Source organism: Helianthus annuus, chromosome 15 (assembly GCF_002127325.2).
Source record: "Helianthus annuus cultivar XRQ/B chromosome 15, HanXRQr2.0-SUNRISE, whole genome shotgun sequence".
NCBI classification, from domain to species: Eukaryota; Viridiplantae; Streptophyta; class Magnoliopsida; order Asterales; family Asteraceae; genus Helianthus; species Helianthus annuus.
The window spans coordinates 65,023,888-65,045,140 of record NC_035447.2 but is presented as its reverse complement, the minus strand read 5'-3'; the positions used below and the strand labels follow the sequence as shown (position 1 = coordinate 65,045,140).

At 34.6% G+C, this 21,253-nt stretch overlaps 2 protein-coding genes across 3 annotated transcripts; both read right to left on the bottom strand.

The window, feature by feature from the left end:
• Positions 1-1,442: 1,442 nt before the first annotated feature.
• LOC110895321 (zinc finger BED domain-containing protein RICESLEEPER 1) lies at positions 1,443-4,318 on the bottom strand. 2 transcript variants are annotated; one of them, XM_022142606.2, is made up of 6 exons: positions 3,981-4,318; positions 3,428-3,494; positions 2,376-3,337; positions 1,989-2,298; positions 1,748-1,904; positions 1,443-1,643 (listed from the first exon to the last, which is right to left on the bottom strand). In XM_022142606.2, the coding sequence occupies exons 3-5, from the start codon at positions 3,114-3,116 to the stop codon at positions 1,768-1,770; spliced, it is 1,188 nt and encodes a 395-aa protein (XP_021998298.1). In that variant the 5' UTR covers positions 3,117-3,337; positions 3,428-3,494; positions 3,981-4,318; the 3' UTR covers positions 1,443-1,643; positions 1,748-1,767. The 2 variants fall into 2 exon arrangements, with proteins under 2 accessions (XP_021998298.1, XP_021998299.1); XM_022142607.2 differs by lacking the exon at positions 3,428-3,494 and having other exon boundaries at positions 3,981-4,306.
• A 14,734-nt stretch (positions 4,319-19,052) lies between these two features.
• Positions 19,053-19,940, bottom strand: LOC110893104. Its single transcript, XM_022140225.1, has one exon. The coding sequence runs from the start codon at positions 19,938-19,940 to the stop codon at positions 19,053-19,055; it is 888 nt and encodes a 295-aa protein (XP_021995917.1).
• Positions 19,941-21,253: the final 1,313 nt, after the last annotated feature.

The following is a 21,253-nucleotide window of genomic DNA, read 5'->3' as shown; positions in this document are numbered from 1 at the left end:
GGATGTTAGGGTGTTAAGGGACCCTAACTAGCTTAGAAAAGGAAAAACAGTGTCATTGACAATATTTTTTTGTTCCGAGTAAAGTCCGGTTGTTCGGTTGGATACTGATCCGTTAAAGTGCTTAATAAGCATTTAAAGTGTCTTTAATGTTATTTTTAGTGACACAATGAATTCCCGACACTTTAGAAAGTGTCTAGTATTATTTTCCATGTTTTTGCACTTTACTAGTTAAGAAAAATGCTGAATTTAGTAGTAATGTGCAGAATTTTGTACTTAGAGCATGTTTTAGGCACATCCGGTCACTATAACTATCACCTAGTGACGCAGTCTTACAATCCTCACCTCCCTACATTCCCTACCAGTGTAGTAATCTATTCCCGGCTCATACTGGCCTCAGAGACAGTGTCTGTCTAGTGCTGGCTATGTCAGCATATCTACTGGGTTATCCGTTTATTGTGCTAACTACGCTTTTGTGCATCAGTTGGTCAATATTGTTTTGTGTGTAATAAATGAAGTGACAGTGATAAAGTATGATGTACGAATATGTATGTATTAGAAATCAAGAAGCAGTTTAACCACCTTTGTAAGCAAGCACAGTAATTAGGCATTAATTAAATATAAATTAATCGTACGGATACCTGAAGTTTTTAGGGTTGTCACAAGGATGCCACATAAGCAAAATAGCTCCACCATCCAATCCAATGACACATAGCCCAAATCATCTCATTTATTAATATAATATAGATTCATAATTTTAAGGTTAAATCGCTTAATTTCAGTTAATCAAAACTAGTATTAAACGTATGTGAAAAACATTATTGGATGAAAATTGTAGTAGAGGATCGTGATCATAAATTGGAAACCTTACAACTAATTTATTTATACAATAAATTAAAATTTACACATAAAACATTATATCTGTTGCATGTAATGTGTATATGTAAAATTCACAATAGAAACATAGCGTTATATATGAACGTTACAGAGCATCCGAGGCCAGGAGTAACTCGACCTGACACAAAAACGACCCGCAAGGTAGGAGCAGAAAAAATGTCGAAACAAATGAAATGGTCAATGTCTATTTTTTCCTAATCAATTATCTATTAGTTGGTCAAAGATAGTTGTTGATTGATTAAAATTAGTTTTTAATTGATTGAACTGTAGTACTTATGGTAGGGCTGGCATATCGGGTCAACCCGATCTGTTAAGACACGAACACGAAACATGTAAATACGAACACGACACGAAATCTTATCGTGTCAGATTTTTAAACACAAACACGAACCTGTTAATAAGCAGGTTACACGAAATGACCTGTTAAGACACGAAAATGTTACCAACATATCATATGACCTGTTTAAGACACAAATACGACCTGTTAAGACATGAACACGACCTGTTAAGACACGAACATGACTTGTTATTCCATATTTGAAATTAGCGATTAAGGAACCTGTTTAGTGAAAATTTAGTCGCCAAAGGTTCACAAAAGTCATAAAACATGCATAAACACATAATGTCTTAACAAACTTAAATCGAAATCCATAAAAGTCTAATCATAACATCCAAATAGTGTCAACATTCAAGTTCGGAGTTCCCATGTGTCTTTCTTTCTCAAGATCTTCAATTCCAAATAATCAAACCTACACACAAATAATTACAATCGTAATAGGCATGGACAATTTGACATAAACTCATTCGTATAGTTTTATCAAGCAACACTACTTGAAGCATTTGGAATGGGTACCTTAGGATGTTCTCTGATTTTTAACAAGCAACACTACTTGAAGCATTTGGAGTGGATACCTTGGGATTGTTCACAGAATTTGAAGCATCTGATTCACGGCTAATGTCAAGCGACATTATATCTTCTGTGAGCTCATCTACACTAACTTGGTTCGAACCTACAAAGTACAAACAAATATACATAATAACATTAATAGAATACCATGCAAAAAACATAGAAAAATCAAGAGAAAAGACATTACAGTAATCTCCAAATAACCAATCTTTTGTGCATATGAGAACCTCAACGGTATCTTTGCTAAGTGAACTTCGATGTTCATTAAGTACTCTTCCACTTGCACTGAATGTAGACTCTGCTGTGACAATAGATACCGGAATGGTCAAAAAGTCTCTTGCCATTCTCGCAAGTGTGGGATATCTAAACTCATTGGCTTTCCAAAAATCCAACACATCAAGTTCACAGCTTATGTCAACCCTTAACTCCTCCAAATACATTTGCAATTCTGATTTTTTGTTAATTGTAAAATCTTTACTTTGAAATTGATCAAAATCCTAAAAAACATATTAGGAAATTAGTTAGTCAATAATTAAACACAACATACAAATATATAAATATATAAATAAATTACCTTAAGCCTTGCGCTCATTCCATAGGCATGTGTAGAATCATCCATTGTGTCCCCAACCCCTTTACTTGCATTTGAAGCACGTGTTGGATCATCCCTTCTATCATCACCGGCCACATTTAACATGTTGACATATTCATTAAATGTAGAATTCAAAAACTGCTCAACATTTGAATATTCGGGGCTCGCCTCTCCATATATTTGTGAATAACTCCAGTCGATAAAATGCAACTTGTATCTAGGATCCAACACTACGGTTATGGCTAAGGTAAGACCAAAATCTGACCAATATTTTTGAAACCTGGTCATCATCAGTTCTGCCATATTCTTGATATACTCATCATTTGAACTCATATCCTCAAACAACGTAAGATAAGCCATAAAGACGTGCGGATGGTACAAGTTTGCAGTCGGATATTTGGTACCCGAAAAAACATTGGTCACATCATAACATACTCCAAGAAAAGTACATATCTTTCTAATCTTTTCCCACTTTAATGCATTTGGACTATGCTTAAAATTAGAATCACTTAATTCTAAATGACAAAAAGCACGTCGATAATAAAGAGCGCCATCAAGCATCACAATTGCAGCTACAAGCATTTCACGAAACGTATTTTGACTAAAACTAGATGTCTTTAACTTCATGTCAGTATCTAAAAGCATTTGACCAACAGCTTGATATATGTCGAGTAAAATTTCCCGTACCTTGCTTACTATCAAACATGACCACATTTGTTGCATTTTGATGGAACCTTTCCGCCTAAAGCTTTTTTTTGTTGTTTGGTAAAGTAATGGAAAACAATTGATCTTTCCTTTCGAGATCTCTTTGCCTTAGGTTTTCAAACACCACTATCATTTTTATCATCTACATCCACAGAGCCAACTTCATCATCTTCCAAATCCAAATTCATAGTGCTATCATTTTCTAGGTCGACTTTGATAGAGTCAGAATCCATATCCATCTAGAATAGAGAAAAAAAATACACAAAGTTACTCAAAAAGTTAATAAGGAAATTGAACGAAAAGCTATCATAGTTAAACCAAAAACATACTGGTGTTTTGCCCGTCTTCTTCCCGACTTTATTTTGTGAATCACTCATGACTTTAATAAATCGGCAACTATATCCAAAAACAAAAGTTAATTGATTATAATTTTTTTCAAGTACCTAAATATTCGACTTTAATGAAGTAGATTCCATATCAAGAAACAAACAGTTAATTGATTATAATTTTTTTTTCAGCAGATTCCATATCAAGAAACAAACAGTTGATTGATTATAATTTTTTTCAGTAGAATCCATATCAAGAAACAAACAGTTGAAGTAGATTCCACATCTAGAAACAAACAGTTGATTGATTATATTTTTTTCAGTAGAATCCATATCAAGAAATAAACAGTTGAAAGAATCTGATTTATTATAACTTTTTCAGAAGAATTAATCAAGAAACAAAAATCTACATATCAAGAAACAAAAACGAGATACTGATTAAGCATATCATCAAACAGTTGGTGGTCAAACTAAATAAGCATATCATCAAATAGTTAGCATATCATCAAACGAGATACTGAATTACTGATTAAGCATACTGATAAAAGTGTCTTACCTTAACAAAACGAGATTCTGATTAAAGTATCTGATGATGAGCGGCGACTGAAGTTCGAAGGAATAGCCGACTGAAGTTCGAAGGGATGAGTGAGCGGCGACTGAAGTTCTTCGAAGGGATGGCGACTGAAGTTCGAAGAGATGAGTGAGCGGTGACTGAAGTTTTTCGAAGGGATGGCCGACTGAAGTTCGAAGGGATGAGTGAGCGGCGACTGAAGTTCTTCGAAGGGATGGTGGCGACTGAATTAGGAAATTAGGGTTTGGTTACTTTGAAGCGTGAAGTGAAGGAAAATGGATTTCAAAATTTTGGGTATACATTATGACTCCACATGCCCCCACCCCACCCCACATATTTGATATATTTTTAATTTAAAATTATAAATAAGTCATTAACGGGTCTTAACAGGTTAATGGGTTTTAATCTGTTTAGACACGAAATTTAAACAGGTATTATCGTCTCGACCTGTTTAGACACGAAACCTATTAAGATCAAACACGAGACCTATTAACTTCGTGTAGGTTCGTGTCGTGTTATCGTGTTCGTGTCAGAATTGTCAACCCTACCTTAAGGGATATGTGTGACGGTAATGTGTCTCTGTTGATGCATATGTCTGTCGACTTCGTCTTGTATCGAGTCTTGTATCTAGATTGGATAGAATGGAGCTCGGTAGACTAGTTTATAGGATTTTAGAGATGTTGGACCATTTCGCACGAATTGGCAGAGGCCAATTCGCACGAATTGAACATTGTCCATTTCGCACGAAATGGATCATGTCCATTCCATGCGAAATGGCATCCACTATAAATACCTGAGCTTGTGATTTCATTTGAAATAGTTCATGATTCCAGAGCCGAGCTGCTGCTGAAGTGTCGTTTGATCTGTAATCGTGTCAAATTAATATACAAGACATTTAAAGTGAATCTGTGTGTGAATCAAGCTGCAATCAAGTCCGAATCACTGAATTTTGCCTTTGGTTTGGATTAGAACTCTTCTGATAGACTCGTTTAGGTCGAATCTCGATCCTACAAGTGGTATCAGAGCTCAGGAGGAAGAGTTCTTACCATTTCAGCTTGTGTTCACCAAAATTTCTAACTTCTACTCATTCTTCTTCACATTTTTCAAAATTAACGAAGATTTCACGGTTAAAATGGATTGATTTTCACATATAACGTGCGAAACGCTGTTTTAATCAATCCTTGAAAGAATCAGACCTTAAATCAAACTAAAACTTGATCAATTTTGTTAAAAACTAGCCGATTGTGTGACATCAGCATCATTTCGCACGAAATGGACCTTCATTCCATTTGAAATTGCTTCCATTTCGCACGAATTAAAACTTAAGTGTTCCATTTCGCACGAGTTGGTAATTCAGAGGTCCATTTCACACGAATTGAACTCTAAGTGTCCCAATTCATTTGAAAGATTATCAATTCGTACGAAATGGCCCAATTCGTGTGAAACAGACCTCCATTTCGCACGAAATAGATTTCCAAATCGCACCAAAGTGACCAGTTCGCTTGAAAAGGACCAGTTCGCTTGAAAGGAACCTCCAATTCACACCAAAGATCCAATTCGCACCAAAGGTCCAATTCGCACCAAAAAGTTCAATTCGCACCAAAAAGTCAATCCGCACCAAAGTTCATTTCGCTTCAAAGTTGTCCAGTTCGTTGGAATCGTCAATCCGTTTGAACTTTGTGAATTTGTGAAACTGTTTTACCGAAACATGGAAGAAGAGTTTTATAACGCTTTTGCAACCACTCCAGCTGCTCCAGTTACAGTTGCCGAAACAATTGAAATCGAAAATGAAACAGGAACCTTTCAAAAGCCTCCGAAGCTTATGTACATTGAGGATTTTAAAGGATGACAAAATCGTTTTGAAAACTGGGTCCAAGCTTATAAGTTTGATGCATGGGTTTCGTTAGACAAAGATTATGTTATACCGACAGATGACCGTGGAAATGAAAAACCTTTAAGTGAATATTCAGCAAATGAGAAGTTAAAATACACCAGTGAAAAAATGATGATTAGCATTCTCCAACAAGCGATGAAAGAAGATATTTTTGTTTTGCTTCAACATGAGGAAACGGCTAGATCAATTTGGTTAGCGTTGATTCAGAAGTTTAAGGGAAGTGCTGATATGATAAAAAATAAACGTGCATTACTAAAGAAATCTTTTGATATGTTTACAGCTTGGAAAGGTGAAACGACTAAGAAGACTATCAATAGATATTGTCATCTTGTCCAGGAAATGAAAAGATTGGACATCAAAAAGGAAGATGATGAATGGGTTAATAAGCTTTCTGATGCGACCACAAGATAAATGGGGAACATATCTGTTGATTTTAAAACATATGAGAAAATCTGAAAGTATGAATTTGTGCAAGTTCATTCAGAAGCAAATTTGAGACTACTCCGAGTTCGAAGATTCAGACTACTTTCAGTGCTGATGGTACTTCCGGAACAAATGTTAGCACTACAACTTAAAGTGGTGGATATTCGTCATCGTATTCAAGTTTTGATCCGAATTTCTCAACACCAAGTTCTCAACGACAGAGTTCAACAAATCTGCAATGCAATGTGACATTAAACATACAAAATGGTCAAAATCTCACTCCAGATATGGCTAAGCAACACATGGCATCACTTGTTACTATGTTAGAGTCTTATGAAAGCTTAGTTTCTGCAAGAATTGGGAATCCGATGCTCACCAAAGAGGATTATGATCAGATTGATTCTGAAGAACTTGAGTTGATGGATATCAAGTGGTGTTTAGCTAGTGTTTTGAGAAGAGCAGAAAAATTCAAACAAATCACCGGTAGAGATGATCTTCGTGATGCTGCTACATCTCAGTTAGGGTTTGACAAATCAAAGGTTACTTGTTTTCGTTGCCGAGAAAAGGGGCATTTTAAACGAGAATGTACAAACAGAGAAGCAACCAGAAGACAAGATCCGTTTGGAAACAACGATTACCATCGAAAAGCAATTTATCATCAGGTTGCTCAACAACCGTCATCATCCCGTGTTATTGAAGATGGAAAGAAGAAAGCTTATCTAGTTAATCAAGATGATGAAAGATTGCCAAAGGGATTTAGTTGGGACAAATACATTCCGGCTGATTCAGAAAAAACAGCATTTGTTGCTCGAATCTTGGAAGAAGAATCAGTCAAATCTAAGCCAAACAAGTCATCAGAAAGTGATGAAGACACAGATGATGAGGAAGAGTATATTAATACAGCTAGAAAAAATTTGGACTCGTTTAGTTTTAATTTGTTTTTTGCAGATAAAATCGAGATGTTGAAAGAGAAAAGGGCTGCTCGACTGAAGAGAGAATTGGAAGAAATTGAAGCAAGAAGGGTTGCTGAAGAACAAACTAAAGTTCAGATGGAAACTGCAAAGGTAAACGCTGAAGAAAAACCGACAGAGAGGGTCGAAATTGATGATAATGAAGTGATGACAGAAGTTGAAACAGAACAGAATGTGATTGAGAAGGTGGTTGAAAAAATTGTTGAAGTTGAAAAAATTGTTGAAGTTGAAAAAATTGTTGAAGTTGAAAAAATCGTCGAAGTTGAAAAGATAGTCGAAGTTGAAAAGATTATCGAAGTTGAAAAGATTATCGAAGTTGAAAAGATTGTCTAGGTCACGAAACCTTGTCTAAAATGTTTGGAACCATGCAAACATTGTGAAGAGAAAGACAAGAAGTATAGTGAACTAGACGAGTTGAAAGAAAAATTGTTGTTTGATGTTAAGTATGTAAAAGAATCATATGATGTGCTGAACAGAATGCTTGACAGTTTGAACAAGACAAACTTAGAAGTAGAAGCTGCCTCAACGATGATGAGTTCAACATTAATGACTAAGCAGAAGGTCATAAATAGCTATATTGAAGAGTGTGCAAAACTGAAGCAGGATTTGGAGACCGAAAAGTTTGAAAATGAAAGAATCAGACGATTGTTGCTGAGTTATTCAACTTGTGATTATTTGATTGATAGAGTTTATCCTACTGTTGCAGGTCTTGAAGCTTTTCAAGATAAAAAGATGGAAGTTACGAATACTGGTAAGAAACAAAGTATCAAGTATAACAAGTGTCCGCCTCCGATCTGGGAAAGTTATTCTCCTAGAAAACCAAATGAGGAACAATTAAAAAAGGCAATCAATATAAAGTTAAGGTCTGAAACAACTGATGAGTTACCAGACAACATTGACGTCACATTCACAGCGTCTGACACTGATCATGAGTCTGAGTTATTAAAGAAAGTGGTCGATCAGGTGTTGGATATGGATGAAGAGTCAACGTCGGAGTCTAAATCTGAAAGTTCGAGTTCATTAGACAAGAGTCCGAGATCACCGGTCAAACGGGTTTACAATAAAGAATTTCTGATGTCAAAAAATATTTGGAATGATGAAACATTCAAAGTAGCATATACTTTGAATGATTCTAACAAATTATTTTTTGATGAGGAATTTCCAATAAGAAGTGTTAAAACTGAACAGATCAAACATGTTTTCAAATTAACAGAAATTAATATTTCTAAAATAAAAGATGTAAATCTTACTGAAAAACCTAAAAAATACACTTCAAGGGTTCAACAAAGATTGAACAAGAAAAAAAGGTTACAGTTCTGGTTCTGGTTTTCAAAAGAAACTAAACCATAACAGTAATTTGAAAAAGAAAGGTTAAGGATATATTCCCCCAGAAAATCATAAAAATGAGAAAAATTTTAAACCAAAAACTAAATTTGTTTCAGGTACTAGTTCAGAAGAAGAAAAGGAGAAACTGTTCAGAAAACAGTCAAACAAAGAGTTTCTCGCAGAAAAGAAAAAGAATGTTTTGAAAAATTCTGCACCAAGAGTTGACAGAAGAACCTGTTTCAAATGTCAAGAAGTTGGACACATTGCTTGGAATTGCCCCAAGTCTACTTATACAAAACAGGGAGTTACTTATAACTCAGATTTGAAAAAGAAATGTGTTGATAAAAAAGAACAACCAGCAGAAAAAATCAAAGTTTTCAAAAATTCAACTTTCGAAGTTGGTGAAAGTTCGAAACGTTTTTTATAAAAGAAAGTCGATTTGAATAAACAAAAACGGGTTGTTAAATCTGAAACTAGTTCTGACAATGAATCTGACTCGTCAAAGTCAGAGGAGTCATTTGTTGTGAAAAATAATGAGAATTTCGTTCCAGAAATGAACGATGAAAACTTTCCGCTATTGTCAAAAGAAAACTTGAAGTTAAAAGTTGGAAAGATTGAAATCTCAGATCAATTCTTCCTTGGTAAAGAAGAATTTGATGCTGAAACAGCGTTTAATGGAAAAGTGAAATATATTTTTGGAAAGATGATCGATGGGAAGGTGAAAGGTGCAAAAGAGTTTTATAAATCAAAAAAAATGGTGGATTGAAGATGATTCACAATCACCCAAGACTGGTCAGGCTTGGGTGACAGCATTTTCTACTTAAAATTCTGACTTGCCGGAGCTCCCAAGTTGGTAATCGTGGAGCAGGAATCGGCATCATTCTTGAATATGTTTGTTTGAAAAAACCTACAAGTGGTAAAACTCAAATTGTCATATTTCAACTTACAAGTGGTATTGTTGATAAGTTCCTACAAGTGAACTTACAAGTGGTTAATCAAGGTCATTAAGTTGAACTTGATTTAACTTTCATACAAAATGATTGAAAAAACAAAATAATGAGTTTATCCCAATCTTACAAGTGGTTTCAACAAAACTAATTTTCCGGAAAAACCATTTTGATTAAAACAAACTTAAGTGTTTTGAAATCATAATGGGAAAATAGTTTGTTGTCAGGGGGAGTTCTGATTGTTTATGCCAAATAGATGGAGATTTGAAGCAATTCTCATCGGTTTGTCAATTTTTCTTTAAACGATTTTGTATTTTAAGGGGAGTCTGTGGATGCATATGTTTGTCGACTTCGTCTTGTATCGAGTCTTGTATCTAGATTGGATAGAGTGGAGCTTGGTAGGCTAGTTTATAGGATTTTAGAGATGTTGGACCATTTCGCACGAACTGGCAGAGGCCAATTCGCACGAATTGAACATTGTCCATTTCGCATGAAATGGATCATGTCCATTCCATGCGAAATGGCATCCACTATAAATACCTGAGCTTGTGATTTCATTTAAAACGGTTGTGATTCCAGAGCCGAGGTGCTGCTGAAGTGTCGTTTGATCTGTAATCGTGTCAAATCAATATACAAGACATTTTAAGTGAATCTGTGTGTGAATCAAGCTGCAATCAAGTCCGAATCACTGAATTCCGCCTTTGGTTTGGATTAGAACTCTTCTGATAGACTCGTTTAGGTCGAATCTCGATCCTACAGTCTCCCACCTATACTGGAGATAGAGGGTTCAAATCCTATGAGATACAAGTATAAGAGTATTTAGTAGTAGGTTAGTTTGTCATTAAAAAATTGATTGAATTATAATTATTAGCTTTTTATATGGTTTCCAAAACTAGGGTTTTGGTAGTCCTTAAAATTCGATAAGGACAACCTTTTTTATAGCTTTTGTTTTGAATATTGAAGAATTGTAATCAAGACCTTGTGAGCTCTTAAGGTAGCCGAGATTCAGACGGAACCATTCGGTTCCAAGCCTTTAAATAACTTATGACTTTGAGACATTTGAGTGCGCTTCCAGCTCGCATAATTTGGTATCACAACATGCTTGTTCAAATGACTTTGCGTGAAGATTAATGCCTTACTGTTTATAGAGTCGCCAGAAGAGATAACAGAGTGCCTAAGGAAGAGACAAGTTTTCTTCCAGCCTGCATCATTTGAGCAAAACTTGTTTTCATCATTGTTTTTGATCGCATTGACCGTTTGACTTAAACAGTAATTGTTTTTAGTGTTTATGATAGGCTTCTAAGGCAGGAACTAGATGGAAGGACAACCAAGTACGCGAAAAACCGAACACCTTTAAACCGCCATTTCCGCGGGAGCATACTTTCGGGAAAGTTTAAGCATGATCACGCATGACAAAGTTTTGTGTATAAAACCTTATTCTTTTTTCCTGTAATTTATTTGTGTAATAACCCGTTATGTCGGTTCGTCTAGATTGCCAATCAACCCAGACTTGTTTGATATTCTTTTAAAAATATATGGAACCTAATCATTCAAACTTGTATGTTATTTGATCTTAACAAGATAGAGTGTTAGATATTACTTGTGTTAACATAAAAAAAAACAAAAAATAAAACAATCAACAATTATAAATATCAATAATTTACATGGTTAGTATCCGTGGTTTACTCATTTTGCTATTTTCATGCCTATTTATTGGAAATTACACAATTGTTACTAAATTTTACAAATTGTTTCACCATTAATATAACACAAGTACTAAGTATGTAATTAATTCTACAAATACAAATGATTTCACCATTAATACACCACAACCACATGTACTAAGGCCATGTGTAATGGGCGTTATAAGGGCATGAAAGGGTTTGATAACGCACCCACCACCATCCCCCTGGACGTTATATAGGGGCATGAAAAGAGAGAGACATTTTTAGATTAATGACAAAAGATGAGAAAAAATGAAAAGTATTGAATAAAATGGAAATTAAGAGCCATTAACCATTATACGATTTTTGAAGAGGCATTATGATATTGATGTAATGGAAAATGCCCCTTATGAGACATTAACCATTACGCATGATCTAACGGTAAAAAGTTGGTGACAGTTGTAGAATTTCTAATAAATATGTATGAAAATAAGAAAGTAGATCAACTGCATGTACTAATTAAATAATTAGTTTAAAAATAGTAAACAAATATTACATGATAAGTATAAATAATTTGTTTGTTATAAAATAATTTGCTAACCATTTAATCTTTCTATACTAATAAATAAAAATATTTTTTTAACACGTGTCAATCTCTAGTGTCTTCTTATCTTATTTTTCAATTTTTTCCTATTAAATAATAGTTTAACTGCATGTACTAATTAAATAATTAGTTTAAAAATAGTAAACAAATATTACATGATAAGTATAAATAATTTGTTTGTTATAAAATAATTTGCTAACCATTTAATCTTTCTATACTAATAAATAAAAATATTTTTTTAACACGTGTCAATCTCTAGTGTCTTCTTATCTTATTTTTCAATTTTTTCCTATTAAATAATAGTTTAACTAAATATAATTTAGATAAGGATAATACTTTTTTTTCAAACTTTGAATTAATAATCTCCTTATCTTATTTTTCATTTTCTTTTTTCTATCAAACAATAGTTTAACTAAATACAATTTAGATGAGGATAGTAACTTTTCTATCAAAGTTTTGAATTATTAATTAATAATAATATAGAATATGTATTTTCTCCGTAGGGGATAGAAAAAGTTTTTTTTTTCTTTATAGAACCAGGCGAATATATAAATTTTTATTCTCATTTAAATTAAATTTAGTTAAATAATTTTTTAATATGATTTTTATTTAATATTTAATAGGATATAGAAATAAGAAAATCATATTAAATCACAAACTTCATGGAACTCTCTTATTTATTTATTATTTCTTTTATTTTTTCCGTTTATTAATAATCATCTAATATTTCATTAGTTTTACCACGTTTAATACATATGTTTCTAACCTAATAATAAATAGAAAAACAAATTAAAATTTTAATAAGTAAATAGTACATCAAATTTATTATTTAAATACGTATCTTGACGACCGCATGTGTTAATCGATTACATTATATTTATATAACTTGTGCAATATACAAGGTATTTTAAAGATATAACTATATTGATTATTATATAAAATTAAATTTATGCAACACGTGTAAAACACGGGACTTTAAGCTAGTAAATGATTAAGAAAAAATATTAGAAAAGGTTAGCGATTATTAAACAATCTAAAACCAAATGTTTTTTATGAACAAAATAATATTCTTTTATTGAAAAGAATAACAAGATACTGATGTGAGAAATTCTTGACAAAAAACGTAGAGAGAACTAGACGATGTGTTGTAAGTTGGTAACTATTACCAAATGCATAGGTGTCACTAAAAACATAAAATACAAAGCACATTATTATTTTTGTTACGTTTTTATAATTATTAATATCTGATTTCATCATGACAAATAAAATACAAAGCATATTATTATGTTTGATTACGTTTTTATAATTATTAATATCTGATTTCATCATGACAAAGATGTCTTCTCGATGGTGAGGCGTTTAGATACACACATATGTGTGTTTAAAATCAATATATACTACATACACATATACATGCGTCTAAAATCAATATATATAGGCAGAAAAATAGAGTAAATTGTCACAATTATCCCTGAGGTTTAAGTTTGTTTGTCAGTTTCATTCAAAATAATTTTTTTGTATCAAATAGCCCTTCACCTTTGGCATTTTTTGTCATTTTCATCCAAATCACTAACTTAGTTTACTTTTTCTGTTAAGTTAAAGGATATTTGGATGAAACTGGCAAATATAAAACCTCAGGGACGATTTTGTCAATTTACTTAAATTCTTTTTAATTTCTTTTATTTAATTAATTTTATCACATATATATAAAACAGAATATACATACAATTCTTATAAAAAAAATTAATAGTTTTGTCATATATTTTTTTAATAAATTTTCATCTAACCACTAACTCAGTTATTTTTTTTCTATTAAGTTGAAGGATCTTTTAAATTTTATAAAGTAAGATAAAAATTAATTTCCATTTTTTATATACATCAGTTTTATAAAAATAAAATTTACTTCAACCTCTAAATTTCATAAAACTAAAATGCTAGTGACCTTACAGAAAAATGTCAAATAAACAAATCTTATCATATGTACCAAATTTGTAATTTATCTTCTACTATTTTAAATTCGCTCCTAACAAAAAAACAGAAGCCACTGCCCCCTATCAAACAGCGTATCGTTACCAAACCTTAAAATTACCGACCAAATAGTAAGTATAATGCCATGAACCAAAAGTTTCTTTACTCAAACTACTCGTAATAAATATTAGTTAGTTACCCCCATAATCTTAATTAGATAAATATTTTGTTTCTGCAACATATTCCTTAGGTGCTCAACACATTTAAAAATATGTAACATTTTACAATTTTTTTCTATATATACACTTGATTAAATACTAAAAGTTGTAATCGATTGTTATGTGTTGCACACCATTGATATTTATTTTATATATCGTCTTCTCTATATAAAACTAATCTATATAAAAAACTGGATATTAATTTCTGTCTTAATTTAGAAAATTTAAAACATCCTTCACCTAAACCTTGAGTTAGTGGTTTGGATGAAAATTTATAAAAGGAAAAATTACAAGTCTTGTCCCTTTATCTTTATACCACTTTTCAGGCGGTGTCCTTTTTAACGAATGTTGGCAGACGGTGTCCTTTACTAGGTATTTTGTTGCAAGTTTAGTCCTTTACACCCAACTCAGTTAAAAAAACCCTATTAATTGTTGGGTGTAAAGGACTAAACTTGCAACAAAATACCTAGGTAAAGCACTAAACTTGCAACAAAATACCTAGTAAAGGACACCGCCTGTCAACAATTAACAGAGAATTTTAACTGGGTTGGGTGTAAAGGACTAAACTTGCAACAAAATACCTAGTAAAGGATACCGCCTGTCAACATCCGTTAAAAAAGACACCGCCTGAAAAATGGTATAAAACTATTATTTTTTTTTAAAAAACTACATGTATATTCTGTTTTAAATATATATGACAAAATTAATTAAATAAAAGAAATTAAAAAGAGTTTGAGTAAATTGCCAAAATCGTCCCTGAGGTTTTATATGTGCCAGTTTCATCCAAATATCCTTCAACTTAACATAAAAAGTAAACTACGTTAGTTGTTTGGATGAAAATGACAAAAAATGACAAAGGTGAAGGGCTGTTTGGCATAAAAAAGTCATTTTGGAAGAAACGGGCAAACAGACCTAAACCTTAAGGACGATTTTGGCAATTTACTCCAGAAAAATATTATGATATGTTGACATCAATTCGTTTTATACGTTAGACAATACGTAATGGAGTCACACGCCTCGCAATCTCATCATTTTCTAGCGCCAAACGGTGAAACAGGGGCTCGAAAGCGGGGCGTGAAAGGCTTGGGCATGAGTGGTGTAACAAGCATGGTAGAAGTTTGGATATGTGTGTGGCTTAAATAAAAAAACACGTGTGCATAGACATCGATCAACTTAGTGCCCCGAGAGTGCTCGAGATTGATTCCGTTGGCCGTTTAAAAAAATTTGTGTTTTGTTCTCTGTGTATTTTAACCCTTTAGTTTTTAGCATTATAATATGACGTTTTCATACTTTTTATAGGTACGTCGGTTGGTCTATGTTTTGGCATAAATTTGGTTTGGAAACGAGTCGGGTCAAATATAATACGTGTTTACTAGGCGGTATAAAATCGAGTTATTTTACGTTTTGATGTTGCCGCAACGCACGGTACCATTCTAAAACTTAAAAAACATTATTTTCTTACGTGCCTATTTTTAAGTACGTTGCGGTATTAATCCAGTTTCAGAAATGAGTCAGGTCAAACAAGAAGTTTTTGTGCTTATTTTCTATGCGTTTTTAGTTGGTTTGCGTTTTGCCATAAACTTTGGTCGGAATCGGTTGGGTCAAATATAATACGTTTTCACTACACGATATAAATTCGAGTTACTTTACATTTTGATGCCGCCACAACGCCCTATACCAAGTTTTAACTTAAAAAAAACACTATTTTCTTACGTGCTTGTTTTAAAGTACGTTTCGGAATAAATCCAAGTTGGTTTACGTTTCGACGTAAATTTTTCTCGGTAATGAATTAGATCAAATATCATACGTCTTCGTGCTTATTTTTATGTGTGTTTTCAGTTGGTCTACGTTTTGACGTAATTTTTGTCGGAAACGAGTCGGATCAAATATTTGACGATATAAATTCGGGTTACTTTAAGGTTCGACGTCGTCGCAACGCGCGGCGGGTCAAAATACTAGTAATAAATAAAGTATATTAATTCACAAAATTGAGAGAAATATTGACTTTTTTGTTTTGTTTTGTTTTTGGGTTTTGTGTTGTGAGCTATAATTAAATGAAACGGATCAATCATGCCACCCGTCTTTAGTTAAGTTTTTTTAACGGAAAAGAGGATTATAACATTGCTCAAAAAACAGTTACAAATATAATTTCTAGCCAGGAGCTAGAAAGGCATACAAGTAAGAGACATCTATCACCTATTTATAATTCCTTTCACACCCAAGCTAAACCAGAGATCTCTCCCAATATCCTTCATTTGGCCTCTATGTTTAAGCCAAAGTAGTGAGCATTCTTTGATATTTTCGACAATTCTTGAGTATGACTTATAAGTGTTATTAAAGACAGGGGCGGAGCTAGTGTATTAGAAGGGGTAACACGCGCTACCCCTCTACCCCGTCTCTGTATCGTTTTCGTAGTGTAAAAGAAAAATAAAAAATCTGATTATATATAAAGGATAACCCTGATCCCAAAAAAATAAATAAACTGGGGATGCCACTGAATTTTTGGGCTAGCTCCGCCACTAATTAAAGATCCTCTCGTTCCTTTGTATCCAAATGTTCCATAAAGCCGCCATGATCACACAATAAAAAGCCTTCTTTTGTACAGTCGGTAAGTTAACCCCCATGCCACAGCGAGAATGTCTTTGACCGTCATGCAAGCAGGTAAACCCATGTTTTCCAGCCAAACTCCGACGAGCCACCATATGGTTTTAGCCTTTATGCACGTGACGAAGATGTGATCAGCCGTTTCTTCCTAATAGCCGCAAAAAGGACAAATCACGGACCCGACCAGTACACCTCTTTTGGCTAGTTCTACACGCGTTGGAATCCTACCCGATATACTCCTCCAAGCCAATGTGTTCGCTTTGGCTGTTGCCCATCCACACCACTTCATAACCGGGTCACCGTCACTTTGGTAAGTCGCATCGCCTAGGTCATTTCTCACGGCTTTCACCGAAAAAAGACTATCTCTTTCCGTTTCCCAACCCCACGCATCATTCGAATCATTCATTCTTTTGTTGTTAAGTATTTCGAAAAGCCGTAAGAACTCAGCCTAACTCTCGCTGTTTGATGGTTTAGACTTCCAGTCCCAATGCCAAACAATATTTGAGCCCAACTTTATGTAATTCTCATATACACTAGCATTCTTCTTAGAGGCCATTTTGTATAACAGTGGGAATTCTTCTTTTAGTTTTTTATTGCATATCCACAAATCTTCCAAGAACCTTACTTTTTTCCCTTTGCCCACTTTGCATTTCAATTTAAGATCAATGTTTAAATTTCTTTTTTGGAACTCCTTATTGATTGCCCCAATGTTTTTCCACACCCCTGTTAATGACTTGTTTATTGGAATGATTTCTTTTTTCCAACATCTCCCATGTATCGCTTTTATCACCCTAACCCATAGTTGATTTTCGTCTTCCCTTAGTCTTCACCACCATTTGATTAGCAATGCCAGGTTTGCGTCTCTAATGCTCCCCAATCCCAACCCGCCCAGCTTCTTTGACACCACCAATTTTTCCCATTTAATCCATCTGATTTTTTTGTCGAACTTACTCCCCCCCCCAAACAAATCTTCTCCGAATGCCTTCGAGTGTGTTAATTACTTTTGTTGGTGCTTTATATAGTGAGAGGTAATATGTGGGAAGATTACCCAATACCGCCTTCGCTAATGTAACTCTTCCTGCTAACGATAGACATTTTGCTTTCCACCTAGACAGTTTAGAGTTAAAATGATCTACCACAAGTTTCCAATTTCCGATTCTGTTCATGTTGGATCCGCCCATCATACCAAGATAATTAAATGGGAAAGATCCCACATTGCAATTGAGCACTTTTGCGAGGTCCTCCATACTCGAATCGTCCAACCCGACCCCGTATACCTTGCTTTTAGATTGGCTGATCCTAAGGCCTAAAGCCAAATAAAAACAATGCATGATCCGCGCCAGGTTTTTCATATGCTCCAAGTTACCATCATTCACAAACACCACGTCATCGGCGTAAAAAGGTGCGAAATTAAAGGGCCTCCGTTAGGTAATTTTAACCCACCGACCAGGCCGTCCTCAACCGCTTTGTTCATAATGATGTTAAGTGATTCTAAAGCTAAAATGAACAAAAAACGGTGAGATGGGATCCCCTTTCCTAAACCCACGTTCCATATTGAAACTCCCTGTAGGTGACCCATTAACGAGTACCCTGCCCGACCCCGCATACAAAATTCCCATAATCCAGCAACGCCACTTGGATGGAAATCCCATGTGGTGTAAAATCGTAATAAGGAATTTCCAATTGAGGGTATCGTATGCCTTTTCCAGGTCGACTTTAAAGAACACAACCTGTTTTTTAGTCTTTTTAACCCATGCAAAAATTTCGTTTAAGATTAGCGGGCTGTCCACGATGTTTTTACCCCTCAAGAAAGTCGTTTGTACAGGAGAGACAAGATTATCGATGACCGAGACAAGTCTATTCGAGAGCACTTTAGATATTACCTTATGCACCATGCCGATCAAGGAGATAGGCCTGAATTCGTTCAGGGTCCTGGGATCGTTTGTCTTAGGGATGAGAGAAATGAAAGAAGCACCGTGAGCTTTGCATAACGGGCCATGGGAATGAAATTCATTGAGTACCTCGAATAGCGGTGACTCGAATTCCCCCTAGAACTTTTTTAAGAATCCAAAAGTGAACCCATCAGGTCCTGGCGCCTTTTCACCGCCACAATCCCACACAACACCTTTAATCTCCTCTTTTGTAAACGGCCTGATAAGTGCTTCGCCTTCCTCTAGTGATAATTTCTTGAAACCATTGCCGCTGATACGTGGTCACTTTGCCAAGGGTTCCTTGAATTTTGAGCTAAAAAATTTGAAAAACACCTTTTTTATGTCCTCCACCCAAGTCACCCATGTATCATCTACCAGAATTCCATTAATGCGATTTCTGGCATTGTTGCAATTGACCCACTTGTGGAATAAAGACGAGTTGTCATCCCCATTTTGAACCCATGATGCTCTTGCCTTAATTTTCAATTCTTCCAGCTTCTTTGATTCCTAGTCAACAATAAAATCTATTGCCTCAAATCTTTTCTTTTTATCCTCCTCATTTAGCGGCCCTGACTCAGCTTTTATTTCCAAGTCGTCAATTAATGTTCTAGATTCAACGATCAGTTTATTTTCCGCCTCTTTTTTCTTCCTTCTCCATTCTTTAATTCTTTCCTTGAGCCTTTTAAGACATTCAGCCAAAGAAAGCCCATGTGTGTGAAGCTTTTGTCTGCTGGATAATTGCAACTTAACCACCTCGGCCAGCTCCGAGTCTTGGAGCCAGGTATTGAAGAACCGGAAAGGAATTGGGCCGAAGTCATCGAAATTTACCTGAGGGATGACGGGTCTGTGGTCCAATTTTTCTCTCAAAACGGCCGTTAATCTAGCATTTGGCCATTTATCCATGAATCCGTCACAAACTAGAATTTTGTCAAGCTTGCTTTGTTTCGACCCATCCAGCTTAATATAAGTGAATTTTGCACCTCCCATGTTGTACTCCGACAGGCCCGCCGATCTTATGAAGTTCTTAAAAACCAAGGCGTTATTCGGGTTAAAGACGGAGTTTAACCTATCTTCCTGTGTCCGCACCTCGTTGAAGTCTCCAAGGAAGACAAAAAATCCATCGAACGATTCCCTCACTTCCAGCAATTCAAGCCACAAATGTTTTCTTTTACATTCATTATTGGGGGCATAAACATTCACTATGAAGAATTCCCCATCTAGTCTAGTGATTTTTCCACCCACAATGATAAAATTTTGTTTTATAATTCTCAAATTCACATTAAAAATAGATGGATTCCACAATGAAATCAAACCTCCCGAACGGCCGGCCGCATCCGCTATAGCGAAATCCACTGCTGAACTATCCCAAAGTCTGCCGATTTGTGAACTGGTCATGTTTGAAAGTTGGGTCTCTGATCGATGTCGTAAGGTCGGTCAAAAATATAAGTGAAAATGTCTTATTCACCTTTTACTAGTAAAGGGTAAGCAGGGTGTCGAATCCACGGGGAATCAGTGGAGAGTGTAAAAGTTGGTTGTTTTAATTATCATCTATTTCTAACTAATTGATTTTTGCAGTTTTGAGAATGATTGTGAAAGCAAATGTGAAATTGTAGTTGTAAACAATAATGAGAAAAGGGACCAATCTCCGGGTTTTCAGGTTATGCAGAAAATCTGGTTACTTAGTTACAACCAGTTGAAAATCACATAAACATGATTTGTAAAACTTGTTTTGATAAATAATTAACGGACAATATATTTGATTGCAATGATCCACAATCGAAACCGAAAGATTGATGCAAATGAATAGTAATCCAGTTAATTACCAATTTTAGATTTCATAAACATTAACAGGTTCAATGATTAAAGGTTTAAAACAATGACATCCTAGAATTTAATCCCGGTTGTTGATGAACAAACCAAATAATTGATGAACAAGAATGAATACGATTGTAACACCTCGAATTTTTGTGTCCAATGATGTGTTAACACGTGTCATTTGTTTACACGTGGCATCTATAATAAATAAAGGACTAATTTTGACAAGCCTTGAAAGTATATAAATTCGAGGGTTATAAAAATGTCAACAAGGGTAAATATACTGTATAGTATCCCTAAATAATGCTTAAACCTTCAAACGAATAAATTATAGATCGTACAAAAACAAAACGCGGAAGAAAGTGATAGATTACAAACTACAGGGGTTAACTGTGTCAACATGTTTAATAATACCTCTGAGTGACCCTTTAACGTTCCCAAGACTTTGTAACGGTATTATACCCTCACTAAAATAATATATATGAATTTCGCGAAGTTTCGATATGAAACGAGAAGGTTACGATCGAATTCGTAGAAGAAGGGTTAAAAGCGTCAACAGTGAAAGTTAAGGCTTTCCAATATAATTAATAAATAAACCGGGGACTTAATAATGCGGGTAATTAACACGAGGCCCCTATCGGTAAATAACCGAGGGCCAAACCGCAAAGTTACCCCTTCAAACCCGAAAGGTCAGGTAAATCATTACGAAAGATTTCGTTATTAATGGCCAGATTCTGTAATTATTACAAAAAGATTTAAAAATCCTGAAATCTTAACCTTAGGCGACCCGCGTGAAGGTTAGGGATTAGTTGAGGCGGGCCGCGAGCCTCCTCACTAATTCGCCTGATTTCTTAACCTTTAGGCGACCCGCATTAAAATGCATGGGAACTCCC